Below are 26,699 nucleotides of genomic sequence, written 5' to 3' on the forward strand. Positions count from 1 at the left end.
TGTATTTAATATCCTTGATCAAACAACTTATATGTGCCCTTTAGTTCAGAGATGAATCTTCTGTGCAATATGACTACGCAATGTGCCTACAGAAAACTACAAAAGGATTTTTATTCTGGATGTATTTTGTCTGAACCAGTATTTTGTTACAGAATGAAATCATGTTGTAGGCAAATAATGTGCTAGATAATCCTTTGAGTATTTCAGATGACTTGATTTCTTTCTGAAACCACGTTTTAAGTATTTCTACTAAAATACACTACTCACCCAGAACTGCCTTCTCTGAATTTCTCTCTTGGAAAGCCTGTTTACTACAGGCTGAAATGCGTTGTGCTGCACCAGTGGCATCAAGCAGCCACTTACTGTAGTCTAAGAATTAGGTGATCTTCTAAATTATGTAATTTCTAAAAGGCAAAAAGGCACTTTTAATCTATGGGATTTGAGCCACAGTGACAAGCAATGTTCAGTCAGTTTTCTTTGAATGCCAGATTACTTCTAATTGTCTTTAAAAAATTAGAAAACAACTTCACATCCTTACTGAGGTAACTGAGGATATACTTACATGGAATTTTCCAAAACCATCTGGCATTCCACTCATTGTTTAATTTTCTCTTTTTACTGATACATTTGGAGATTACAGTACTGTTGTCAAAGTTTCACACAGGTAGCCCTGTGTAGGTATGAACACTGATAATTATTGAAAATGCTGTCTCTAAGTCTGAACTGAAGAGTATTGAAGTGGAGCATTTTGTGCTTTCACAGCTATCTTCTCATGTGTCAGTATTACCTCAGTACACTCTAAATCCTCATAAATATAATAATAAATATAATAATAACAAAAACACACCTTAATAATGCTGGTTGAGAGAGACTCAGTCCCTGCCTTCAGTATTTGTACTGCAAAAGTCTCCCTTGCACAGCTCCAGCACAACTGCCTGAGAGCTCTGCTCTCCTACACAGTGGTGCAGAAAGAGTTGGATGCACACCAGATCCAAAGGAAAGACAATGCTAAGGATGTATTTACAACAAGATTATTTTAAAATAATATTCTTTATCAATGAAGCAGTGTGGCTATTGGAAGTTGTGTTTAAATCAGACTTTTACTTTTAAAAATGCTACTTTTTCTCTGGTTGTGTGCAATCCACACCTTTGTTGATAAAAGACCATAGAGTTGAGTTCAAGCTGGTCATCCCAGCCAGTCAAGTAAAATCACCCTTATCTGGGTGAAAAGGTTGGCTATGGAACTAAGGGCAAGTGAAAAGTAGAGTCCTTTGTTGAACTCATGGTTCCCATGCAAGAGCTGAGAGTCTAAATGTTGCTGAGAGTCACACAAGGTTTAAAGATAAAACTGAAACCAAATATGCTGTCTGCTGCTGCCTGCAGTGTGGTACTTGGTAAATGTTGTTTCCTGTGGGCCCTGGTGTCACAGGGGGTGAGAACCAAACAGTGCTGTAAATGCACAAGAACGGGTACCAAAAGGCTATTTCTGTGACTGTCTGGTTTGCATAATGGATTTACAAACCACAGAAGCCTGGTTGGACACAAGCTTAGTTCCTGATCCAGAGCTGGGTCCACACAGGAAGGTGCTGTGCCACCACTGGGACCAGAGGCAGGGCTGGGTGTGTGAGGAGCTGTGGTGGTGAGGGCTGGGAGCATCCAGAGCTGTCTCCACACGGTTAATGGTGCAGTCAGGAGAAAAGGCACAAAGCTCCATCAGGAATTGCACGCTAATAACTGAAAGGTCTCCCTCTGGTCACTGAACATTTCTGCCATCTCAGTGCTTTGTCAGGTTGTATCCCCGTGTCATTCTCCTGGGCGGGGTTGGAAACACCTGTAAATAAGTCTGCTCCTAGGAATGTGACACTCCCTGCCCTGCAGCCCGAGCTGCTGTAGGGTCCTGCTGCTTCAGTGTAATGAACAATAAAACTGCTGTTCTGGTGTGTGCTGCCTTAAACCCCCTGTCCTCCCCAAGCTTGAGTGTCACTGTGGGGATGGTTGTTGAGACCCGCAGTGCAGGCTGTGCTTAGCATGAGGCAATTGTTCACCTGGATTTCACAAAGTTGTAAGATAACTATGCAAATGTATTTTATTAAAGGGACACATAAAAGGATCTAGTTTGTCTGTTGTGGTTTTTTCTGTCCATCTGGGGAGGATTTTTTTTCCCAGCTGAAGAGCTTGAAATGAGCATTGTGTCACCTGTGATGGAGTGACTTGCTTTTGCTTTTTGCCTCTTGAAAATTGACTAATACATTTCCTCTGTTGTAGCACAGTTTTACTTGTTAGGGTGTTTACAGATTAGGGGAGATTGGATAAAAGTTTTAATTATTTCTCCCAGGGCCTGACAGAAACTGCCTTTTCCACAGTAGCAGATTTCTTGGATTAGTTCCTTGTGTGGGTTTCAGAGGCTGCTGGTGGCTGCAGGGGTGACAGGAGTGTGTCCCAGGTGCACTGGCCTTGTGTGTGCCTGCACCTGGCTGTGCTGGTGTCCCCTGATGCCATCAGCTGCTCTCTGTACTGAAGGGACTGTGCTAATGCCAGCCCATGGCCCTTAAGGGGACATGTGGCCTTTCTGTGACAGGCTGGGAAAATGGAGGCAGGAAAAAAACCCACAACCCTTACCTGTTTTTCACAGCCATGTCAGCTGGCTTCAGAGTCAAACAATTAAAACAAATAACCTCCTCCAAAAAAAAAAAACAAACCCAACCCTTAACAAACCAAGATATTTCTTTTCAAAAAACAGTTTATATAGAATCATAGAATCATTAAGGATGGAAAAGACCTTTAAGATTATCAAGTCCAGTAATTAACCCACCATCAATGCACCACATCCTAAAGTGCCATATCAATGTGGTTTTTTAACACTTCCAGGGATGGTGGCTCCACCACTTCCAATGCTTTATAACTCTTTCCACCAAGAAATTTTTCATAATATAAAATCTAAACCTATCCCTAAGTAGTCTTCATGGGTCACCCAAAAGCAGTTAGTGCCTCTGGTGTAGCTACATCCTTCCAGATGAGTGTCTGAGCTCCTCTGGGAGGGTTGAGATGTCTTTTCAGAGCTGTCACTTTTAATGGCTTTTTTCCCCCTGTCCATTGAGTGGGGAAGTCTGTTGGGAAAATTGTAATAGGTATTGCTCATCTGTCTTTTATTGGAGGATTTCCTTTCTTCAGAAACTCTCCCTCTTCCCCTTGGATGTGCTCATACCCAAAAAGTCAGTAATTGGGAAGGTTTTCTGCCCAGCCCTCCATGTTTTTCAGGGCTTTGAATCTCCTGCAGAGGAGAACATCATTGCACTGTGAAACTTAGTAGTTATTCAGCAGGGGTAGTTATGTTAGTAGGAAAATGTACTCCTTGTTCAGGTTTATTTGAAAAGTATAATTTTAAATACTTTAAAATCCCTTCAGGGTTTTTAATCCCTTCAGAGACTGGGATTTCCTGTTTATGGACTCCAGCTTGTTTTACCCTGCTTCCTCAGCTCAGAGATCAGGATTTAGTCCAGAGGGCACCACAGTCACTGTAGGTATCTCTCTGTTGCTGTGCTCAGACTTTCCAATGCTCCAGACAGCCCCTGCTCACTCTGGGGAATGTTCTGGAGAATGTTCTGCCCCAGGCTGGCCGAGGGCCTGGCATTGCCTGCTCTTGGTGGGAGAGGCAGGCTGGCTTCCCCTCCAGAGGGCACGTGTCCCTCTTGATCAGCAGAGCAGGTGCAGAGCTGCAATTCTTGCTGCAGACACTCCCAGAAATCCCACTACTCTTCCTGAGCTGCCTGGGGAGCTTGGGATGAAGCTTCACCAGAGGGAAGCCAAGCCAAGAGCTTTCTGCTGCCAAACAAGGCAGTTTTACTGCTTCCATGCACATTCCTGGCTGTTAAACCAGCAGAAAATTGCTGTTTTCTTTTTCCCCCCTTGGGATTTGTTTGCTGCCAGCATGTGAGCAGGGAGTCAGATAAGTGCCAGAAGTGATGCAAGGAAAGCAGGGAGCAGCAGAGTGGGAGGAGAGGGGTAGAGATGTAGCTCCACCCTTTCAGCACCAGTGAGCCCATGGGTTGCTATGACCACTTAGGAAAACATTGGCAAATGCAATCATTAGACTGGTTTATTCTCCTTTTAGTTTTTGTTTTTTCTTCAGACTCAAATGCCTGAATTTACCCTCTAAAATCAAATGTGGGATTGCATAATGTGTTTTTATGCCAGTACCGTCAGACCTACCAAAATTGGGAGTGTTTTCACTAGTAAACACTAGTGTTAAAATAAAATTATGTGAAATACTAAATACAAAATAATATTTGTCCCTTCCTCCCAGAAGCTGACAGTCCAAACACAAGGTTAGCACAGGAGCCAGTTAATGTAACTGCATTTTTGTATCTGATAACAAATTTATGAATCAAATCTATTTTCATGCATAGAAAAGGCCCATTTTTCTCCCAAGCTTGGCCCCAGCTCAGTGGTCAGCATGAGACAGACCCAAATCCCACCATGTGGGTTGTTCCAGCAGCAGGGACACAAGCCAGCAGGAGCTTCAGTCCATCCCTGCTTCTGTCACAGGAGTGCACCTTGCAGTAGGAAAGGGACTGCCCAAAGGTGAGACTTCCAATTGGACAATTAATGCCTGGTTACTGTGAAAGCCCTTGGATTATCCTAAAATCTCATGTCTTAGTAACCAGGTGGGCTTAAACTCAGTCGTGTGCAGACTGAAGAATGACACAAGGATCCAGAAGAGCACATTGGCCACAGACTGTCTCAGTGGACTAAGACATCAAACTTAGCAGGAATCACTTTTATCTGTGACTTTACTCCTTTCTCTCATCTAATTTTGGCCTGGTTGTAGCTCTGGGGATAACTGAGGCCAGAAGGAGCATTCTGTGTGATCAAAAGATCTGTAATCCCTCATCTCTTCTAAAAAAGTGATGTTTTTTCATACCTTGTCAGAAAGCTTAAGATCTGTGATCCTCCTTAGGGTGCCAAACAGAACTGAAAAGTCCTGATTTTCAATCTCGCTATTGTCTTTGCTGCTGTTTTACTTCTTTGTATTGTTCAAAGGGTTTCCTTGTTACAGTGTCCTGAAAATTCACTTGGCAAGAGTTTCTCTTCTGCTGACAGTTGCTCTTTCAGAGCACCTTGATGCTGGTGTAGCCAGAAGCTCTGGAGCCTGTCAGGTTCCCATTAGGCCACTGTCACTGTCACATCAAGTTCAGCCTAATGTTTACAGTTTCTTGGTTTTTCCCCCTCAACTTTATTACTAACTCACCTTCCCATGAGCAGATCTATGCCTTGGCACTGAATAGTCCCATCCTTATGTGTCAGGAGTGTCAGGGTGACAAGGGAGACTTCCTGCTGTAGGTCATTCTGCCTTTCACAACTCCTGTAAACCTTAATAAAGTATTGTTCCTCTAGAACTGCTGGATCTGAGTGCCTGCAATGTCCTTTCTGCTATCCTGCAAAGCCCACAGTTCACCTGGGACTGCAACCTGATGCCATCACATCCAGTGATAGATGGATGTTCTCAAATGCTCTGTAATTGTTCCTTTTATTTTCCTTTTCCCCCACCCTGCTACTTTGCAATACTCTGCTGTGTGATGGCTGACAGAGGGATCAGATTGACTTTCTGTGCTCTCTACCTAGCTAAACACATTCACTACTCTGGTTTTACCAGTTTTTGGTTTGGTTACTAGAGTTTGAACACTGTTGTCTTGTTTACTAACATCCAGTAGAGGTAGAGTTGTGTGAAGCTGCAGGGTCTGCATGTTCTGACAGAAACCTGGGGTTTGTGTCATTGACTCTTGGTGTGTTCCTGTGCATGATTCTTCATCCTTGATGCATAAAAACAATTCAATATATTTCTAGGTGATTTTGAAAAAAGAAAAGGAAGTTGTACAGCTGTGAAGTTACACAACTATAATGTGATGTGTTACTGCTTTATGAATTTGTAGTGGTAGTTTGTATCATAAATTAATAACTAAGGCAGAGAACTACAGAAATAGATGAGAGTTAAAGGTGCAGTGTCCTAAGTCAGGACCAGCCATGTTTTCTATGATGTCACCTCACAAAAGACAACTTAGAATTATAGAACCATTAAGGCTGGCAAAGACCTTTAAGATCATCAAGTCTAAAAAGATATTGCTCAAAGTAAGAGCAAATCACAGTTTCAAATCAGTGTGGCAGAAAAGATAAGTCAGGAGACAAATGGAATAGAGAGAAGTCTTATTCTGCATCACAGTACAAGGGGTGTTCAAAGAAATAAAAATGGGATAGACTGAAAAGGGACACAAAGAAGGGAGGGGGTTGATTGCTACATCACCTGGTTTTGAAACCAGCTGCTGCTGCAGTGCTGTATTGTCTGATCCATAGACTGCTGAATGCTGGTGCAATTTTGTTAATTTATCAGATTTGATGCCTTGAGTGGGATCTAAACTCCTGACTTACTTCCTGCAGGGTGTGCTGATCTCCAGAGCCTTGACACCATGCAGCCCATGGAAAGGAAAAGGCAGGGCTACATTCACGAGCTCATTCAGACAGAAGAAAGGTACATGGATGATCTGCAGCTCGTCATAGAGGTGAGATGTCTTGGATGTGAAAATGCATTTGGAAAAACAACACCTCTATACTGAGTAATAACAGTAAGGGGATTCTTATGAGTTGTGAGATGATGGAGGAAGAAAGGTGTGTGGGCACCTCCTTTTCCAGTGAGTGGTATGTGGTTGCTCACCAGGCAAAAGCACCACTTTGTGAAACCTATCACAACAACCTTCCTGTTTTCCAAATCCTTTTCTTAGATGTTCAGGCTCAGTAAAAAGATGATAGGCTGGGGCCAGGTGTCAAGCAAAGCTGCACAGAGCTGTAGAAGCTCCATAAAAGTTTATCATGTGCCTTCTCCCTAGTTTCATTTCTGGAAGCAACACCAGCTCCCTCAGCAGGGCAGGGACAGGCGAGCATTAAGTGCTCTTGGTGTCCAACTTGACCCCTCTGTATAAAACAGTGGTGTGGTGAAGTGTGGCAGATGTTAAATAGTTGTGTCATGGGGTTCTGTGCTCCCAGAGATGAGGTGCTAAAGGCCCCTGAGAGCAGCTGTGGTTCTGCACACAGGTGACCCTGAGTGCTCTGGGTCAGGGAGAGCAGCAGTTTCTGAGTGTCATTTGTGCAGTGATTGACTCTGAAATCACAGGAGTGCTCTTTTGCTGAGCTGTCAGCCTGCAGCTCCCAGTGCTTGTCCTCACTTTGCAAGTGCTGATAGCCAATGTCTGAATGGGGTCACACGCTCAGGGGAGACAGCTGTCACAAGTGCTAGTAAGGAATTGCTTTTAACTGCTGAGAAATTAGACACTGAGCATTCAAAAAAAGTCACTGCTGGGCTAAGCAAGAAGCTAAGCAAGAGCCCTTGTTTCTGTTTTCTGAAGAATTGCTCTTTTTTTGGCTGCAGGTTTTCCAAAAACCAATGGCTGATTCAGGCTGTCTCACAGAAGGAGAAATGGGGCTGATCTTTGTTAACTGGAAGGAACTCATCATGTCAAATACAAAGTTACTGAAGTGAGTACTTACCTGAAGCCTTGTATTTTCCTTTTCATTATTCTGTTGTTCCTTTCCCCAGGAAGTGTACTGGGTTTACAGTCAATATTCTGTCCTTGCTGATTATTTCCTGAGCATGCTTGCTTTCAGAAGAGCTAAATGCAGTCTGACTGCTTCAAAAGGAGAATAAGAGAGGGGGAAATAAACAGCAAGAACAGATGTACATTTGCTGTAATACCTCAGAAACAGACCTTACACAAAAGTATATGCATGGGTGCTTTTCTTCCCAGTTTTCTACAAAGCAACCTTTTATTCTCTAAAAATAATCTTTAGAAAGATACAGTGGCTAGTCATTCACTGAATGGGATGCTGGTTGAATGTAGAGATTGATGCTGGTTGTCCCAGAAACCTCAAAGGAGAGTCCCAGTCCCCCAGGCCCCATCAGGGAGATTGTTCACTCCGGGTGTTGTGTCAGTGACTTGCTGGGGTTTCAGGCAGGACTCCAGCACTGCTGTGCCTGTGCTGTGTAAGGGAATTCACCTGCCAGGTCTGTGTCCTGTCAGAGGTGGGTCTGTAAGGGCTGTGAAGGGCTCCCAGGCGTGGCAGCAGAGCTGGATGGTGATGTCTTTCAGAGCCCTGCGGGTGCGTAAGAAGACGGGGGGCGAGAAGATGCCGGTGCAGATGATCGGGGACATCCTGGCGGCCGAGCTGTCCCACATGCAGCCCTACATCCGCTTCTGCAGCTGCCAGCTCAACGGAGCCTCCCTGCTGCAGCACAAAACTGACCAGGATGCTGAGTTCAAAGATTACCTAAAGGTAGCTCGTTCAGTAGCTTTCGTGCCTCCTCCTTTCCTCAATGACAGGAGCCTGTCTAAGCAGCATCAAAATAACCCAGAAGAGTAAAATCCTGCAAAAATAGCTGAGAAGCTTCCAAGGTGTATTTACATGGTGACCGTGGCTAACACTGTGTGTGCTCTTTATTTATAACACTGTCTTCCTCTCTAGCTAATTTACTTGGGCCATAAAAGGAAAATTACCAGAACAGTTGACATCAGGCATTTGTTTCTTTCCTTGCTTTGTTCTTTTTCAACCTGAGTGAAGCCTGTGGTGTCAAAATAAAAGCTGGAACAGTTATGAATGTAAGGATTCTGCATGAACAATGACCCTGTGATTTATGCTGGCAAAGCATCTGGGTGCAGTGATACTGCCAGCTTTCCTGTTTGTTCTAGATACAAGTAGTGTTTGCTCACTGAAAAAATGCAAGATGTCTTGGAATGCCTGGAAAAATGAATCTGACCAGAGAATTTTCACTATTCAGTGCCAGTAATGCAACTGTTTTCTGATGACTAATGCAATGTCTCTGCTAAATCTCTGGGTTGCACCACAGAAACTTGCCCTGGACCCTCGCTGCAAAGGAATGCCCCTCTCCAGCTTCCTCCTGAAACCCATGCAAAGGATAACACGTTACCCTCTGCTCATAAAGAGTGTGAGTACCCCAAGTGAGGATTTGTAGGTGAATGCTTTGAGTTTGATCTGCACAGCAAACGCCGAGATAAAGGCTTGTCCCTTTATGGGGATTCCTGTGACAGGCACCTGTGCTTACCTGTGTGTTTCCTCTCCTGTGCTGCACGGCAGATTCTGGAGAACACTGCAGAGAGCCACCCGGATCACAGCAGCCTGCGGCTCGCCCTGGAGCGCGCGGAGGAGCTCTGCTCCCAGGTGAACGAGGGCGTGCGGGAGAAGGAGAACTCGGACAGGCTGGAGTGGATCCAGGCCCACGTCCAGTGTGAAGGCCTTGCTGAGGTACCTGCACTGATGCCCTTTCAGTCATTTCAGCAAGGCTGGGGAGGGAATGGGAGTCCTTGCTCACATCCCTTATTGGAACAGAATCCACTGCTGAGAGGGGAAGCTTTTATTGAATTCTACTCACAGCTACAATGTGACGAACCATTGTTTTTGCATGACTGTAGTGGCAGAGGAATCTTGATTTATCAGCTTAAAAACCAGTACCATCTAGACAGAAATAATTAATCTCTCTGAACTCCTGATCAGGCTGCCACTGGGCTAAGTCAGGCATTACTATGGAGGATTTCACTTAGTGTGTGTTTCCCAGGATTTTCCCTCAAGCAGGAAGGGAGCAGCAGCCCTCAGTGCCAGATCCTCAAGGATATGTAGTGTTCAGGCTCCTGTACCTTTCAGGACAGCCTTCAAACTGAGGTGTGTGTGACAGTTCTCCATTGCATAAGGAACCACAGCTTGACAGACCCAGAAGGTCTGTCCTGTTCCATCACCTGTGAGAGGTGACCTGACTGCAGCCTGTGCAGCCTGTTTTTAAACACAGCTTCTGGACAACACAGAAGTGGCCATGCAGTAAATGCCTCCATCTGGTCATCCCTCTGTGTGTTTTTGTTAAAGCTTAAATCTCCTCTGAGGTGAGAATTAAGCAGAACAGTTGCCCTCTCTTCATTTATAATGGAATTCATTAAACAAAAGTGAAGAATTTTCACCAGCTTGGTCAATCTCCACAGTGAATAGGAGCAGGAGCTGATGTCTGCACAGACTTGCTGCTGCTAATGGATTTTGTCTCTTCCTAGCAACCCGTGTTCAACTCCCTCACAAACTGCTTGGGACCACGGAAGCTCCTGCACAGTGGGAAGCTGTACAAGGCCAAGAGCAATAAGGAGCTGTATGGATTCCTTTTCAATGACTTCCTGCTGCTCACCTACATGGTTAAACAGTTTGTGTCTTCCGGGTCTGATAAGCTCTTCAGCCCCAAATCCAACTCCCAGTTCAAAATGTACAAAATGGTGAGTGAGTCAAGGTGCTCTGTGGTCATGTTGGTACCAATGGGTTCTGGCTTCTGATGAGGAATGCTGCTCTCCCACTGGAATTAGCTGTGTAGTCCCTTTTGCTGTCACATGGGCACGTTCTGGCAGAAAACTCACACAAATGACATTGGCTTAGTACCCAAAAAAAGGACAGACTTCTGCACCTTGGTTTAATAAAAACTTTTATCCACTGTGGGGGAAAGGACAGAAGTGGCATCATACCTGAACAGCTGAGTGGGATGTTCAGAAGCAGGAGCCTTGACTTCAGTTTGCACAGGTTCCTGAATCCACAAGAAAATTCCTGTCCTTCAGAAAACAGTAGAAGGTGCAGAATTTGAGTCTCTGTGCCTGCACAATGTGTGTTTTCAAGATTCCGAAACTGGAGGTAGAATTTTAAGTATCAGGGCTGTTTCACGGAGAATTTGAGAGATTCCTGTATTTCCAAACTCCACACTGCAGCTCTGCTTGCACACTCCTGCCCCTTTCACAAAGCTTTTTTCCTAGGAAAACAGAATGGGGTGAATCTCCCGAGTAGTTTTTCTCTCAGCCCTTTTTTGCATCCTTTCATGGTGATCATTGTTTGTCCTGTGTCCTATGACTTCCATTTTCCCTACAGTAAAACAATGTATTTAAACATGCTTATAGAGTTTCTGCCTATTGTCACAGGGTGGTGCTGTCTCAGTGACATTTGCTTTTCTTTCAGCCGGTTTTCCTTAATGAAGTCCTTGTGAAGCTGCCCACAGACCCTTCAAGTGATGAGCCAGTTTTTCACATATCACACATTGACAGAGTTTACACACTTAAAACTGACAACATTAACGAGCGGTGAGTAGTGAAAATGCAAATCTGAGCTTAAGCTTGTTCATTGGTACTGGCAGGCTGTGTTTCCAGTGAGCTCAGGGGCTCTGAGCTCTGGAACTGCCTGTCTCCTAGTCAGGAAATAAACTCACTTGACTCTCATTTGAATGATAAGCTTTCTCTGATTTTGCTCTGCTTCTGCAGCAGCTCTTGCAGTGGCATCCAGCCATGTTGTAATGAGGTAAAAACATCTACTGCTCCTTAATATTTCAGTTGTACCAAAGGACAGTTTAGGGTTGCAGAATCCAGCATCCCATAGGACTCTTCCCCAGTCCTGGGCAATCTTTAATGTGACCCAGCAGTCTTTAATAAAACAGCAGCTCCATGTCCATCTATTTAGACTGATTTGGAACGTGGCATAAGATCAAATCAAAAACCTCCATTGCCTTAGTCCATGAACTGACTTGATTTTTTGGTGCCTCTAAAACTTAGGGAAGGGGGAATGGGGAAAGAGAGTGGGACAGAGTCACTGAAGATTTTGCTGCCTGTGGGATGACCCTGACTGTAGGGATTGCTCTTTGCAGGACTGCCTGGGTCCAGAAAATCAAAGCAGCATCAGAGCAATACATTGAAACAGAGAAGAAGAAACGTGAAAAGGCTTATCAAGGTACCCATCAAGTTCTGTATTTCCCTCCCATCCACCTGGATACAGGAGCAGGGCATTTCCTGGAAGATGCCAGTGTGTCCTTCTTCAGATTTATTGCCAGTTCTTACAGTTCCAACCAATCTGTTAATCTCTGACCTCTTTGTTCCAGCTCGTTCACAGAAAACCTCAGGAATAGGACGCTTGATGGTGCATGTGATTGAAGCAACAGAACTAAAGGCCTGTAAGCCCAATGGTGAGTGAGGGACAGTCTCACAGCACTTTTATTCCTGTAACATTTGGAAAGGCTTGCTGAGAGGAGTTGGGAAACACTGTAGTTTGTCCACAGTTTCTGTATGGAATAGTAATTCTTTAGCTTCAGAGGACCAAGTGAAGAACCAGCTCTGTGCTGCTCTGGGATATAGGGATTGCCTGATCCACATCTTCTGGCAGCAGCACTGATGTGTGTCCAAGCAGGCTCCAGATGGAGGGGGCAGTTCTGCACTGCAGAGGGGTTTCACTCCCTGTTCTGTCTTTAGGAAAGAGCAACCCCTACTGTGAGATTAGCATGGGCTCACAGAGCTACACTACCAGGACCCTGCAGGACACCCTGAACCCCAAGTGGAACTTCAACTGCCAGTTCTTCATCAAGGATCTGTATCAGGATGTCCTGTGTATCACCATGTTTGACAGGGATCAGTTCTCACCTGATGGTAAGTGTGAATATTTAGGCAAAGAATCTTTTTGTTAGCTGAGGTACCCAGTTCCTCAGCAGCAAGAGCCTGTAGGTCTGACTGCTGCCTGAGCAATGCTCAGTGAAAACAATGCCTCAGTACTCAGGATGTTCAGTAGCCTTCCAGAGCCAGTAACTCTAGGCAGTAAGATTTGATCCCAGTCTGGCTTTTGTATCAGACACAGAATTATTTTCTTGTCAGGCTGAGGAGACAGATAAATTGAAAACAGAAGTTCTACTCAAGATTGGTGCTCAAAGAAAAGGTCCTGGGTTATATTTTCACAGCAACAGCTTGATCAGCTCTCTTGTTGCTTGGAAACTGAGCACGTTTTTGGCAGCAGTTGCTTCCCATATTCTCTAATAGGTTAAGTGTTTTTTCAGGGCTCTGACACACAGTCAATTATTGCAAATTTGCAGGGAACTCCTTGACCTGAGATGCCTTGTGTGTAACCATAGCTCAGTCTTTTCTCCTGTGAGTTAATATAAGTTTGGCTGGCTGCTTCTCCCAGCTGGACAGCTGAGTCTTGTTTTTCAGTCCATGGTGAACCTTTTATTGCACACACACACAAAGATGCCATGTAAGAAATAGCCACACAGAAGGTTGTGTGATTTCTGCATAGGATTGTAAACCTACTAGTAGCAGTAATTGTTGAAGGTTATTGTTCTTGTGAAAAGCATGATATATAGACATAATTAAAAGTTGGGTGAGCCAAAATAATTGATTTTTTTATTGTCTTTGAGCACCACAGCTGATTTGTAAACAAGTTCCATCACCTAACTCTGACCAGCCAGCTCTGAAACTGAAGAACACTTCAAATTGTGTTCCTGAAAAGCCATTTTCTAAAAGTATTTTTAAAGCCCTTAGCTCAAACAGTACAATCATAATTACACAGCATTGTTATCTTCTAAAAAGGCCCTTTTTTGTCACTGCTGGCTGGTTTACACAGGGCTGGGGTCCAATCCAACTGGAGCCTGGGAGCAGTGCTCTGGAACTGAGCATGTACCCCACAGCATTGCATTAACCTGACTCCCTCAGAGGTTCTAAAGTCAATATCTTTGCCTAATGAAATTTCTTATTCATTTGCCCAACAGATTTTTTGGGTCGCACTGAAGTTCCAGTAGCAAAAATCAGAACAGAGCAAGAGACCAAAGGCCCCACAACTAAACACTTATTGCTGCATGAAGTTCCAACAGGAGAAGTGTGGGTGCGCTTTGACCTGCAGCTCTTTGATCAGAAAACACTCCTCTAAGAACAATTTTTTTTTTTTAATTTATGAAGGACAACTGAAGCTGACAGCCTGAACATCTTTTGGTGAAAGGTTCCTTGTCCCATGCTGGTTACTAAGCAAGAATTCCTGCTGCTTTTGTGTTTCCTCTTAGTTCCTGGTTGTGCTTAGTTCCTTGCAGTGTTCCCAGTTGTTGTTGATCTATGCAAACACAAATGTTACTGTAAATACAGTACTATAGGTCAGTGCCTTTTTATTATGTTGGAATATCTTGGGTTTGGATGCCAATGTTTCCATTTTCAGGGCCATAAAAGTATTATGTAGAAATGTGGCACCAAGCTGTTTGTATATTTTACCACTTAGTCTGACAGACAGACTGAGGAATGGTTTAAGCTCAGCACTAGAATCATTCCATTTGAAATCTTAAAAGTGATATCCACTGGAATTTTCCCATCTCAGGATGATAGTTTTAACGGTGAAATGCTGAAGAAGCCTTAGCACTTGAGAAGTCTCCAATATATTGTATATTCTTTTAAGAATCAATTGTATTTCTTTACTTGACTTTAGTTCTGCACTGGAATCAGTAACTGCTACTTGATTTTTCTTTCTGCTTCTGTTTATCATTCTCTGCTGAGACAATGTGGTTGTGAAGAATAACTACAAAAAAATATTTGAAATACTGTGACCCACAACAATGTGGCAAAATACTCTTCAGCTCTTTGGGGTTTTTACCTAAATATAAGTTATTTGTGTACATTTCCTTGGTCTTGCAGACCTCCATGTGAATCTTAAAGCTTTGACATTGCCAACATGTATATAGAGAGTAAAATATAAGTTTATTAATTTGTCTAAAGATGTTTATTGATGCATAGTGATTTTTAAAAAGTATATTTTATTGTAAAGGGGAATGTGAAATAATGAGAAAAACTTATAGGATTTGTTCAAGGAAAGTTTATTACAAGTTTAAAGGGTTTGCTCTGGGGAACTTCCCCCCAGCATAAAATTGTAAAATGAAGTGGTTGAAAGCAAAAACTTTCTCTCGGCACCAAATCAGGAAGGTTTAAAAAAGAAAAGGAAGTTTGTTTATAAATATTTGATACATTGTAACCATTTACTGCCTTCTTTAAAGTGCTTTGTTGCAGAAGCACAGCATGCAGTTCTGAGCAGCCTGTGCCCTTGTTTCCACGGGTGCAGAAATTCCTCCTGAAGTCTGGCAGTTTCCCACCAGTCACCATCTGTACACCCTCCTGTTACTGAGTCAACCTCTGCTCCATTTAACAGTTTTCTGTGGTTCAGTATTTCTAATCCTAAATAAAACTCAACTCTTGGCAACTCTTGAGAGATTGTGTCTGTACAATGGGAGTTTGGAGAACAGAGAAAATTCAGTTTCCAGACTTTGAGCCCAGAGCTGCTGAGCAGCCACACCAGAGGGAGGTGGGACTGCACTGGCACAGGAGAAGGACAGGTTTGAGGGCACTGGCAGCAGCTGCTGCTCAGCACTAACTCTCCAAAAAGCACCAGATGTTTCATGCACCACTTCCCATCTCCTCTTCCTGCCTTCTCAAAACACCTATGGATGTATGTTAAAAGTTTGATTTACTGCTTGGACACTGTCTCCAGGAGAGAACACTAGCACTGTCTTTATTGAGCTCAGCACAAGTTAAACCTCCTAAAATAACAGGTTTTGGCCTGCAGAGCATTGAATTGGATCTGGCAAGAAGAGGAGCAGCATCTCAGACATTTCTTTGTCTGGTGAGTAACAACATTTCAGAACTACACATTTAAGACAGTAAGTTTATTGCAGTTTGCCCAAAGACCCAGCCTCTTCTCACGTGCTTTGGCAGTGCATGTAACCTGTTTTGTAAAGGATACCTTTGCTGGCTGTGCTTGCTGCTGTGGTCAGCTGGTGGACAGGTCATTGGCTCTCTCTGTCAGGTTGATGACCTTCATCCTTTAAGGAGAAGGAAAAACTGTTGCCATGCTTCTGTAAAGATCAGCTGAGCTGTCAGATTGTTTCCTTTTACACAGCACACACTGAGCTTGCCTGGGAACTCTCCAACAGGACACCTCTTGTGCTGCCACAAGGGATTTGAAATGAGGAAAACAAACCTCCCCCTGTCATTGCTACTGTGCCTCAAAAACTGGGCTTAGTATAGATCCAGACTGGTGAAAACCATGTTCAAACACCTCTCAGGGTGAAATGCAGTAGGAGTGAGTTAGTAAAACTAGAATGTGCTCCTCTAGAGCAGCCCCCCAGCAGCACATCAGGAGCACACTCTGTTAACTTCCTGCTGGTCAAAGTGGAACTCCAAACCTCCTCACACCTTCCAGCAGTCTGTGCCATTCTTCTGGAAGAATGGATCATACTCTGATGGGTCATAATCATCCAAAAACACGGAGCCCTGTGGGAGAAGCAGTACTGGTCAGGTCTCAGAAGCTGCTGGTAGTTACAACAGAGAAAGCAGTCAGTCAGGGTGGGACAGAGCCAGGCATGGCATAACAAGCACCAGAGGTGGTTGAAAAAAGAATCCCCAAATTTTCATACACTGCACCTAAGAAAGAAAGTGACTGAACTGTAACAGGAAAATTCCTCCATCCATTTTAATTTATCACAGGCATAAATGCATAATAAATGATTTCATGAAGCATCCAGAAATAATTGCAGGCTAAAATGCTAACCTTATCTAGGACAGTCAGGACAATGGAATTGTTTTGGGTTTTTTTTTTAATGTCTTTCTAGAGAAGGAAACCCTGAGATTGGCTCAGTTGGTCAAAGCATGGTGCTAGTAACACCAAGGTCAAGGGTTTGATCCCACAATGGGCCACTCACTTTATAGCTGGACTAGATGATCCTTCTGGGTCCCTTACAACTCCAAATATTCTGTCATTTCAGCAAAACAGATGTTAAAAAGAAAAAACAGGAGTGAGTGAACTCAGTGTGTGAACACAGCCTTAGGCAGGTCACTGATCTGCAAGATGCTCATGAGCTGGCTTTTCCATCTATTCATTGGAATAAAGACCTGAACCCACACCTGTCCAGGCCACAGCTCCATCTCATCAACAACACTGCCACAGGTGAAGGAGAAGCCTGATAGCAGGGAAGAGAGTAAAAGAAAATGGGCAAAAAGAAGAGAAGGAAGGGAAAACATACCCAGAATTAACCACATTAACTAACCCACACAAGTGTCTCAAGTCCTGCAAAATTTATCATTTACTGCCACAGTTAATGCAAAGTTATGCAAGTAAGTTGTCCTGTAAATATGAAGGGCCTCAGCCTGCTCTTCAGGCATGGTGACAGAGCTGACACCACAGAGCAAGGAGGAAAGGTAGAAGCTGACCATATGCTGCTGCTCCCCTTCAAGCAGGACACATCCCAGTACATCAGCCACTGCTTCTGGAGGGCACCCAGCAAATTCCTGACCTGGCACAGCAGCTTGCAAGATGGACTGATGCAGACCCAGACAGGTACAGTACACCCAACACAGCCTAAATCCCAGGACTTCAGCAGCACGACTGGTTCAGCTCTTTGTCATTCCATGCAGTTTAAATGTATGGGCCTGTCACATCAGGCCTTTGAAAAAGATAGTTTGGTCTCTTTAAAACAACATAGCTTCCATTATATTTTCATTTCTGGATGAGTAGATTGTTTACAGTCTCACTGTGCAGTGGTTTCCACTGACAACAACTGCCTGCTCTCATAAAGAATTATTTTTGTGGTAGATTACATAACTGCTTTTATTTTTCTCTTTTTTTTCATTGCTGAGATGCATAAAGTTTAGTTGTTTGATCTGATATTCAAGAGTGCTGTGAAATCAAGAACAAAATGAAGAAAACTAACGAGTATTTTCTACAGTGACTGCAATTTGCAATTTTGTATGAATACTGAAACATACAGAACCACAAAATCCATGAGTTGGGTCCATTACTTGCATGCAGACTTAAAAAAAGATATTTCTATCTCTCTGTTCCCATATTTTTTCTTTTATGAGGCTTGATCAGTAGCATCCAAGACCACAAAATCATTTCACTTATGCTGTGCCAACAAAGGTGCAGTACTCCTGTAGCTGAACTCCTGAGACATGAGAGTGCAGCCCACACCCTGCTCACTCAGTTTTTGGTTTCAGATGACAGAGCTCAAGGTTTTCCCACTAAATGGTCCAGCCTATGGGGGGAAACACACCTCAATAGGGTGTCTCACCATATTCAGACCCCAGCAGGTGTTCACTGCACCAAGCAATGCTGCTGTTCACAGCTGCTGGTGAATGCACACAGCTGTAACATCACCATTGCTGATGGTGATAATTCCTTGGGAAAAGTAAGTTACAGGCAAGGTATAGCTGAACTCCAGGTTACTCAACAGGAAATAACAGCTAAACCCCTGATCTTGTCACAACCCTCGGCATACAACCCTCTCCATGACAGAAATGTGCTTCTCATTGATACCTTCTTTGTACAGTAGCTTAAATATTGAGAAAATTGTTCTTGTCTCCTTTTCTGCATTCCTTTCTCTGACTGGCTGTCCATTCGGTCCTTCATTTTCTGCATAAATGGCTCTGAAACATCCTCAAGATATTTTTTGTAGAGAAGCTCTTTCTTTCTCAGATTAAGGAAATCACTGTGCCTCAAATATCTGTCCACCTCCTTAAGTGAAAAATGGAAAATAAAAACCATATAAACTATTGGCTGATGACAGTAAAGATTCCACAGGTGAAGGCTTGCAGCTTGGCTGACCTGACTGCTCACTGCTCCAAGGCATCTGTTTTCCAGCCCTTCCTTCTGCTCCTCCCTCTCTCCACTTCCCACTTGTTTCCAAGCTTGCCCTTTCTAGAGCTCTGGCATTCAGACTCTTAATTTTTGAAGCTGTGGTGTAAGACTGGCAGAAAATGACTGATTTTCCCGTCAGGTTATTGAGCTGAAACCCCTGCAGAGCAGGGGGCTGCAGGCACCAGACTCTGCAAGGCAGGCAGCAGAAGGACCTTCTCTGCAGCACTGGCAATTTGCTGGAACACATCAGAGCAGCCCTCCTGCCCTTTGCTCACAGCACCACTGTCACCAGTTACCACACCCACAGAACAAAGATGCTAACTGGGCAGTTCAAATCACCTGGAATTCACAATTTGGGTTTATCCAGAGGAGATTGAAAAGGTGAGAAGCTCGTAACTCTAAATTAGTTTTTTTTCAAGAATACATACAGGCAATTAACATTTTCTCATGAATCACTGTTTAGGAACTAAAGATATTGACATGCAGGAAGGCACACAGCAAATGAGAAAAGATGTAACACTTCTTACCCTCACAAAATTTTCTCTGTCCAAGATGCACTGAACAGAAGCAATGATGTCTCGGCTTTGATCAGGTGCTGCCTAACAAAACATGAAAAAAGCCCACATGAGGTGAAAGCAGGACTTAAGAGTAGGAGTTAGATTTACTTTTGAATTCAAAATAATTACCAGTGTGGTGATTAAAGGCACACTACACCACAACCCAGCTGGAAAATCCTTGCAGGATTTGCTCTGAGCAGTTGGGTTAAGTAGCAAGAGAAGAGCATTGGAAGAAGTGGAATGAGAACTGGAATGAGAATTAGGGTGTACATGCTCAGACCTCCTTGGCTGCTCCTCACATGACCAAACATCACCTCCTCCTTGCCACAGTTCCTCACCTGTGCCAAATGTGGCTCATTAACTCCTGCACTCCAGCTAAGGAGTACAGGCAATGCAGACCAAATCTCTCATTTGCAGATAGAATGCATTTTATGCATAGAATGGAATATTAGCCTGCTACTCCCTGTGCTTAATATTGATTTTTATTTCCAGTGTAGTTTTCAGTCATGTGGGCCTTGGCTCTGCTGACTAGCTCCCAAAGGTTTATTACACTGGGATGAGCAGGACATCATACATCAGAGCAAGCAAAGAAGAGACAAGAAGTATTAAAAATTCCACCAAAAACAAATGAGAAAGAGGAAATCTAAATTTCTGGCATGTTTTAAGATCCTTTCATCCTACTGTTTGAAATAACTGGTATGTTGTATTATGCCTAATGAATTTACTTCACATAGTCACAGATCCCTTCTAAAGCCAGCACTGTAACAGCAGCACAAAGATATGGCCATCACTCCAGCTCAGAACCATCACTGCTGAACTGGAGAAGAGTTTTCCTTCAGGATGATACATATCCTGAAGAATCCTTAAGAACCAAAGGAGCTGTGTGTCCTTTGACTGAAGGAATGAAGTCTCTTGTCCCTGGAAAAAAAGCAGGCCCAGGAGCAGCCTCACAACAGTTCTACTTACAGGGCAGCTACGAAGAGGAGAGAGGCTCTCACTTCACCAGAAGCCACAGCAAGGAGACAAGGGTAGGAGGTACAAGGTGCATTGGCAGAGGTTTCATCTCAATGTAAGAAAGAAATTTTTACAGTGAGATCATTCATTCATTGAACAACCTCCCAGAGGATGTGATGGAGACCCCACCACTGAAGATTTCCAAAGTGCAATTGGACAGGGAGCTGGATACCCTCATCTGGATACCCTCCCATGAAAGGCTGGGCCAGATGATCTTCCAAGGTTCCTTCCAGCCTGGGCTGTTCCATGAGTCTGTGATTCTAACTAGTCACAAGCTTGCTTCAGGTTTAATGGGAAACTTTTCCACACACCAAACTGCAAGTATTCAATAAAGCCTCAAAAGGATGCAACAGCTCAATAAAACCTGTTGAATCTGTTGCTATTTTCAGAATTCTTTGTTCTCCTTCTTCATGACAAACATCTCTCAGATTTTATTGAACTTTGCAATAGCAATTTTTCATTCTTCCCTTCATAACTTCCATTTCATTCCTCTACTCACACCTTCAAGCAACAGAACCCCTTCCTTCTGTGTTAGCCAATCTTTGGCAATATTTTCCTTCCCAAAACATCTGCTGCAATCAAGATTATTGGCTGTGCCACTCTGCTGGTGCTGAGGAGAACCTCTGGATAAATGTAAAGAAAAGAAAAGGTCTGCATAAAAAGACAACCTGCTCTACAAAGATCAGCTTCTCATCCTGGTTCCACAAACTGGGATGGAATGGTAAGAAGCAACACAACTTCTGAGTGTGCTGTGGAGGGACAGAGAGCAGCACAAAGCTCCTGTCAGGGCTCACACAGGAGTTCAGGCAGATGCCAGGCAGGCAAGGGGAGCCCAGACAGACCAGAAAACACTGTCAGGATTTCAGTGGGGTTGGGTGGCCAGTTCCAATACAGGGCCCAGTTACAGGCACTGCTCCCCTGTGCTCTGCACAGCAGAACCTCCAGCTGAAGGAATGCTGGGGGTCTCTCACCTTCCAAGGCTGCTGCCGCCTGCGTTTTCTCACAAGTTTCCCATTTGCAAATCTTTGTAGCCAGGGACCCTCTGAGCTATTCACACTACCCATGGTTGGATTAATCTGGAAAAAAAAAAAAAAACAATAAAACCATCAAAACCATATAAAACTATCGTATTAACAGCAAAAACTAAATTTACTTACAATTTCTATCAATCCATGAAACAAATCTCTAAAGGACTTCTAACTGCTGACACCTGCAGCATTTTCCTGTCACCACAACACACAGAGAAATGAAGTGTCAGGTTCACAGTCAGACACTGCCTCTGGTGGAACTGTCTGTCCTCATCTCCACACACCATGGACAGCACATTTTCTTTCAAAGAACAGTGATGGACAAATTATTTGAAAATGCCTGTCAGCTTTGGAAACATTTCAAAGTTATCAAATTTCACCCCTAGACTATTACTTCTTTCCTTTGTGCCTTTTTCAATCACATAAAAGTCCCTTTCAAGTAACTGCCACATCCCACTCCAGGGCTGGCTTCATTTTACTGGTTTTTAAAGTTAGTTCTACCAGATAAAACTTATGCTGAAGTGCTAACTCAGCTCCAGTCAGAAAATTCCATCCCCTCTCTTGTATGTGCATCAGGACACCTGGATTTATTTATAACAGAGACACTGGAACCACAGAGGCAAAATGGCCTTTACAGGAACCTCTGTTTAAACCCCTGTTTCAGATTCACTGGAAACAGGCTGCTTCCAGGAAACAATGGATTCACAACATTACTTAGGTAAAGAATGGAACAAAAGAAAAGATTGTTTCTACAGAGATACTGACCCCAGGTTTTCAGACAGATCTTTCAGTTATTAAAAAAAATATAAATCTGATATTCAATTATTTTTTGCAATATCAAGTAAAAAGAAAATGCAAAGACTCTCATTTATTCATAGAAGATACACGTGTATATATATATATATATTTTTTTTTTTTTTTTTTTTTTTTTGGTAGAAGACAATACTTAAAAATTTATTCTGTCCAATCCAGCACTTTAGTGACAATATCTGACTCCCAGCTTACCTCTCTGGAGTACAGATTCAAATTTCTTACCATCAGTTCAAGGTAAAGCCTGTAATCTACATCTTTATTTGTTTCATTTTATATTCCCTCCTCTTGTACACTGACAAAAACCTCTGCTGGGATATTCCTGCATCCTCATAGCAATGCTTTTTTGTCTTTTCTGACTGGATTTTGTTCTGTCTTTCTGCTTAAGGAAAGGCCATGGAACAGTACTGGAAAAATTAGCTGCTAATACAATAGGTGATAGTTACAAATAAATGTGTGAAGAATATAGAGAACATATAAAAGAAAAAAAAAAAAAGGCAAAACCCAAAGTATCAGTCTCAGTGCCAGCTTGAAGAAAAGCAAACCTCACAGACCAGATTTTTGACACAAAATTAACAGTCAAATGGCAAGGGCTGAAGAGATTTGGGTACCTGATGTGCTATAGATTTGGCATTAGAAAAATCCAACACAGCTTCCTATGAGCAACATATCCCCCTACAGGCACAGGTGCCACAGGCTCCTGTGTCATGCCACCATTTACAGATTTCCTTCAACTCCAAGCAGGTTTGTTCTTGTGAGACAGGGATGCTGCAAATCCCTGGACAAGCTTCAGATGAGGAAAATTCATATTTTAATATTTCTAAGCTTGTAAAACAAGCAAATCAAATAACCCTCCTACCCAAATAACGATTTCCCTCCTTTCTATCTATTTTTAGTAGCTAGTATTAAGATTCCATCCACCTTACAAAGAAAGACTGAGCACAAAGCAGAGGAGGTGTCTGACCTCCTCAGAGAATTGGGACCCCAGAGGAGATAAAACAGAGCAAACACAGAAAATCTGCTTCTGCAGCAATCTACCTTCAGGAACCCTCAAGTGGTAAAGACTCTAGCTGCAGATTTCAACCCCACCCCCACCAATTTCATAACTCAAGCTGCTACTGAGTTTGCAACCCTCCCCTCTGCATATGAGACAGCAGCTGTTTTGCAGGTCTTGAAACTACAGGTTTAATCACAGGCTTAGACAGAAATAAAGGATTTCCAGAATCTGAGTGGATAAAACAAGCATTCAGTCAATCTAGCAGTTGCAGTCTGCAGATGCCAAATCCCAGAGCAGCCTGGCTGTTCTGTATTTGGACATTTGTTTCACCGTGCCAGATTCCTGGAAGAGTTCAAGGCCAGGTTGGATGGGGCTTGGAGCAACCTGGGATAGTGGAAGGGGTCCCTGTCCCTGGCAGGGAGTTGAAACAAGATGATCTTCAAGGTTCCTTCCAATCCAAACCCTTCTGTGATGATTAAACCTGAGAATAACCATGCCTAGAAATCCTTGCTAGATAAACATGCATCCTTCTGCACTGTCAGCAGTATAGCTCTTTATCAGTAAGTTTTAAAGACAGGTTTCTCTCCTTTCCTCACTAAAACAAGGTTCTTCCCCAAACACCCACCTGCTAAAATTCACACTCTGTGCCCAAATACGAGGCTTAGCAGCAGCTTTGAGGATACACATTGTAATCATTCTGTGACAAATATAAGCGCCCTCATACATGCCTCAGTCCTCTCAAAACCCCCTTCAGCCCTGTAGGCTCCCGTATCACTGCACAGATGTCAGTGATCCCCTCTCACTGCCTCAGGTGCAGGGCAGAGAACGGTGAGAGAACGAGTCTATTGCGAGCGGTGTAGCTCCGTGAACAGAACCTTCTACATTGGGAATGCGGAGCTAACAGGAAACACGCGCATGCCCGAGGGTCCGGGCCTGGCCCTGCACTTCGGGGGCCCCAGGAAAGAGGGGGCAGGAAGCAAAGATCCACACCTACCACCCGAGCCGGGGCCCCTCACTGGGGAGAGTGGGGACAGTGGGGACACTGGGGAGAGTGAACACAGCACCAGGAGCCCTCAGGGCCGGGCGGACAGGGCGGCAACAGAGCCCAGCCCAGCGCGGCCCCGCCCCGCCGGGGGAAAATGGCTCCCCACAACAGCACCGCCCCTCCGTGACCTTCCGTCGGAAAAAAATAGACCCTCACCCATCACCCTCAGCCTCTCAGGATGAGGCGATGCCGCCCGTGGGGACAGGGACACAGCAACCCGTGGGGACAGGGACACAGCAACCCGTGGGGTCAACGTTGCGGCAGCCCGGATCGGGCCCCGAAGACAGACATGGAGAGGCACAGCCGGATCCCTCCGCGCCCGGCCGCGCAGCGTCCTGCACTGCCATGGCAACTCCAACGCGCGCGCTCCTGCCGGCAGCGCTTCCCACCAATCAGAGAGGGAGCGCGCCCTGAGCGAGCCAATCAGGAGCGAGGACGGCTCCGCCGAGCCGAGCCGAGCCGAGCCGAGCCGAGCCGAGCCGAGCCGAGCCGAGCCGAGCCGAGCCGAGCCGAGCCGAGCCGCGGCACTCTGGATCCCTGGTTTACTACCCAAAGTTCATTAAACCGTATTACAAGATTTCACACATCCCCCAGCAGTGCTGACCATGGCACTAAATTTGAAACTGCCACCAGCCAGCTTTAAAATCAAATGAGGGAAATGTCACGGCTTTTTCCTCCAGCATTGCTGCAATGACACACAGGTCTCACAATAACTGCGTGCTGTGTAGACGGGGTTTTTCCTCGAGCCCTTTACACTTTATTTTTACAGAATAGAATGAAGATGAACCAACTTCAGTCTTTGCTGAAGCCTTTCCAGCACAAAAAAAAACATGTGGAAAATGCACTTATCACCGCTATAAAGCCAAGTCTGTGCATTGACCTTTGGCTTTAATGCGGGAGATCAAGAGGTTCCTGGGAAGTGACAGCAGAGGCAGAAACTCTGTGAAGCCAGAGCACAAAGCAGCCATAATGGCAGGGAGCACAGCGCTCTACTAAACCCACTTGTTCTCTCAGCCTCAGAGCACAGTGCTGGGAACAGGCAGCTGACTTGCAAGGTGATTGCTAATTTCACACCTTTGATTTTTGGACAAAGATGCCACTCAAGTGGCATTTTGAAGGAGTTATTTTTAACTACTTTGTGCTCAGCGATCCTGATGGTAAAGATGTATGTCCCTTCTGTGGCCTTGAGACTGGCTGGAATGGAATGTGCTGTGCCCATGCTATAACCCCAGAGCTGTGGCTGAACCAGGATGCCTGTTGGGAACATAGATATAGATTCAATACCAGGAGTTGATGCAGAAGTATTTCCTGCCCAGTTCTGGAGAAACAATGCAGTGGAACTGCAGTGTAGCTGCCAAGTTACTCTCACTGATACAGCACATGAAAGAAGGCCATTCCTCTATCCAATGACAGCTCTGCCTGTGCCCAGAATCACAGAACCACAGAATAATTTAGGATGGAAAAGACCTGAAGACCATCAAGTCCAGCCACTAACCCAGCACTGCCAAGCCCACCACTAAACCATGCCCATCAGTGCCACATTTAGACATCTTTTAAATACCTCCAGGGATGGGGACTCCATCACTGCCCTGGGCATCTTGTTCCAATGTTTGACTGGCACACCTGGCTCATGTCCATCTGCTGTCACCAGCTGCCCCAGCTCCATTTTCACTGGGCAGCTTTCCAGCCCCTCTGCCCCAGCCTGTGGCACTGCAGGGGTTGCTGTGACCCAAACACAGGACCCAGCACTTGGCTTTGTTGAACCCCAAACCATTGACCTCAGCCCGTGGATCCAGGCTGCCCACATCCCTCTGCAGAGCATTCCCACTCCCCAGCAGATCAACACTCCAGCCCAAACTGGTGCTGTCTTGGAACCCACTGAGAGTGGACTGGTCCCCTCATCCAAACCATCAATAAAGACATTAAACAGATGTTGAGCCTTGGGGGAATGAGATTCATTAACCCTAACAGCAAGGCCTTCCCCAACAAGCTAACTTCAGACTAGCTCTAGCTTATTATTTTCAGCAGGACTATACACAGAGCTGAAGAAGGTCCAAAAGGTGCCATTGTATTATTTAGCCTCAAGTCTGCCTGGCTGGCTCAGTAATAAATTCAGGAGCCACACCATATTTGATGTGAGGTCTTTTTGTTTTCTGCTATGGGAGGAAGGCAGAAAGTGTGAAACTGAAATATTGCAAAAAACATCAACGCTTTCAAAATCCTGTAACAATATCCACACATTATTTGTTCTTGCAAATAGTCACATTGTTCATAGCTGGCCACTGTTACCAGCAGAGACTAATGCTAAGTTTCTCCAGGGCCAGGTCTGCAGTACCTATTCTTTGGAGTTCACTCTTGCTATCCTGGAGGATTTCTTTGTGGGGGAAAAAAAAGTAACTTTTCTTTGCATGTTACAAGATATTTCTCAAAATTATTTAAAGTGCTGCTCAGTGTTTATTCTTCAGAGCAGATAATACCTCACAAATAAAGATATTTTTTATTTTCAGATAGATACAGCATTGTTATCATTTGAGTGCAGTGTGAGGGGAATGTGAACTTGAAAAAAAGCATCTCCATTACAGCAGTTCTGTATATGACTTTTATAATTGTTGATTTTTTTTTTTTTTTTAAATTTATGCCCTAGTATTATTACAGCAGACTGCTTTAGAGAGAAACTGAATCAACAGAAAACTTGGACTTCACCAACCTCAAGAGTGCTTATTAGGAAATAAAGTACAGAAGTTCAAAATTTT

The 26,699-nt window shown here is 44.1% G+C and overlaps 2 protein-coding genes across 7 annotated transcripts in view; one reads left to right on the top strand and one right to left on the bottom strand.

Moving 5' to 3' along the window:
* Positions 1-15,063, top strand: part of ITSN2 (intersectin 2) — a 78,979-nt gene extending 63,916 nt beyond the window's left edge. For 5 of the 6 annotated variants that reach the window (XM_079298026.1, XM_079298029.1, XM_079298027.1 and 2 more), the window contains 11 exons: positions 6,433-6,554; positions 7,418-7,524; positions 8,136-8,319; positions 8,891-8,989; positions 9,139-9,306; positions 10,098-10,310; positions 11,035-11,156; positions 11,714-11,796; positions 11,945-12,028; positions 12,312-12,485; positions 13,598-13,884. In XM_079298026.1, the coding sequence (XP_079154152.1) occupies positions 6,433-6,554; positions 7,418-7,524; positions 8,136-8,319; positions 8,891-8,989; positions 9,139-9,306; positions 10,098-10,310; positions 11,035-11,156; positions 11,714-11,796; positions 11,945-12,028; positions 12,312-12,485; positions 13,598-13,755 (1,514 nt within the window). In that variant the 3' untranslated portion in view covers positions 13,756-13,884. Of the gene's footprint in view, positions 1-6,432; positions 6,555-7,417; positions 7,525-8,135; positions 8,320-8,890; positions 8,990-9,138; positions 9,307-10,097; positions 10,311-11,034; positions 11,157-11,713; positions 11,797-11,944; positions 12,029-12,311; positions 12,486-13,597 lie in introns of all 6 variants that reach the window. The other variant, XM_079298032.1, reaches the window with a different exon arrangement.
* Positions 15,064-15,886: 823 nt separating this feature from the next.
* Positions 15,887-24,244, bottom strand: FAM228B (family with sequence similarity 228 member B). The gene is made up of 5 exons (XM_079298062.1): positions 24,103-24,244; positions 21,038-21,142; positions 19,023-19,094; positions 18,175-18,372; positions 15,887-16,133 (listed from the first exon to the last, which is right to left on the bottom strand). Exons 2-5 carry the CDS (start codon positions 21,128-21,130, stop codon positions 16,050-16,052), a joined length of 447 nt encoding a protein of 148 aa, XP_079154188.1. The 5' UTR covers positions 21,131-21,142; positions 24,103-24,244; the 3' UTR covers positions 15,887-16,049.
* Positions 24,245-26,699: the final 2,455 nt, after the last annotated feature.

This window comes from Erithacus rubecula (genome assembly GCF_903797595.1).
Source record: "Erithacus rubecula genome assembly, chromosome: 2".
NCBI classification, from domain to species: domain Eukaryota; kingdom Metazoa; phylum Chordata; class Aves; order Passeriformes; family Muscicapidae; genus Erithacus; species Erithacus rubecula.

Excerpts from the sequence above, each read along its gene's own strand:
- FAM228B (XM_079298062.1), bottom strand. The coding sequence starts at position 21,130 with ATGGGTAGTGTGAATAGCTCAGAGGGTCCCTGGCTACAAAGATTTGCA. Across the intron at positions 19,095-21,037 it reads GGCGGCAGCAGCCTTGGAAG|GCAGCACCTGATCAAAGCCG; the intron begins GTGAGAGACCCC and ends ATGTTTTGTTAG. Across the intron at positions 16,134-18,174 it reads TAAGCTACTGTACAAAGAAG|GGCTCCGTGTTTTTGGATGA; the intron begins GTATCAATGAGA and ends CTTCTCCCACAG.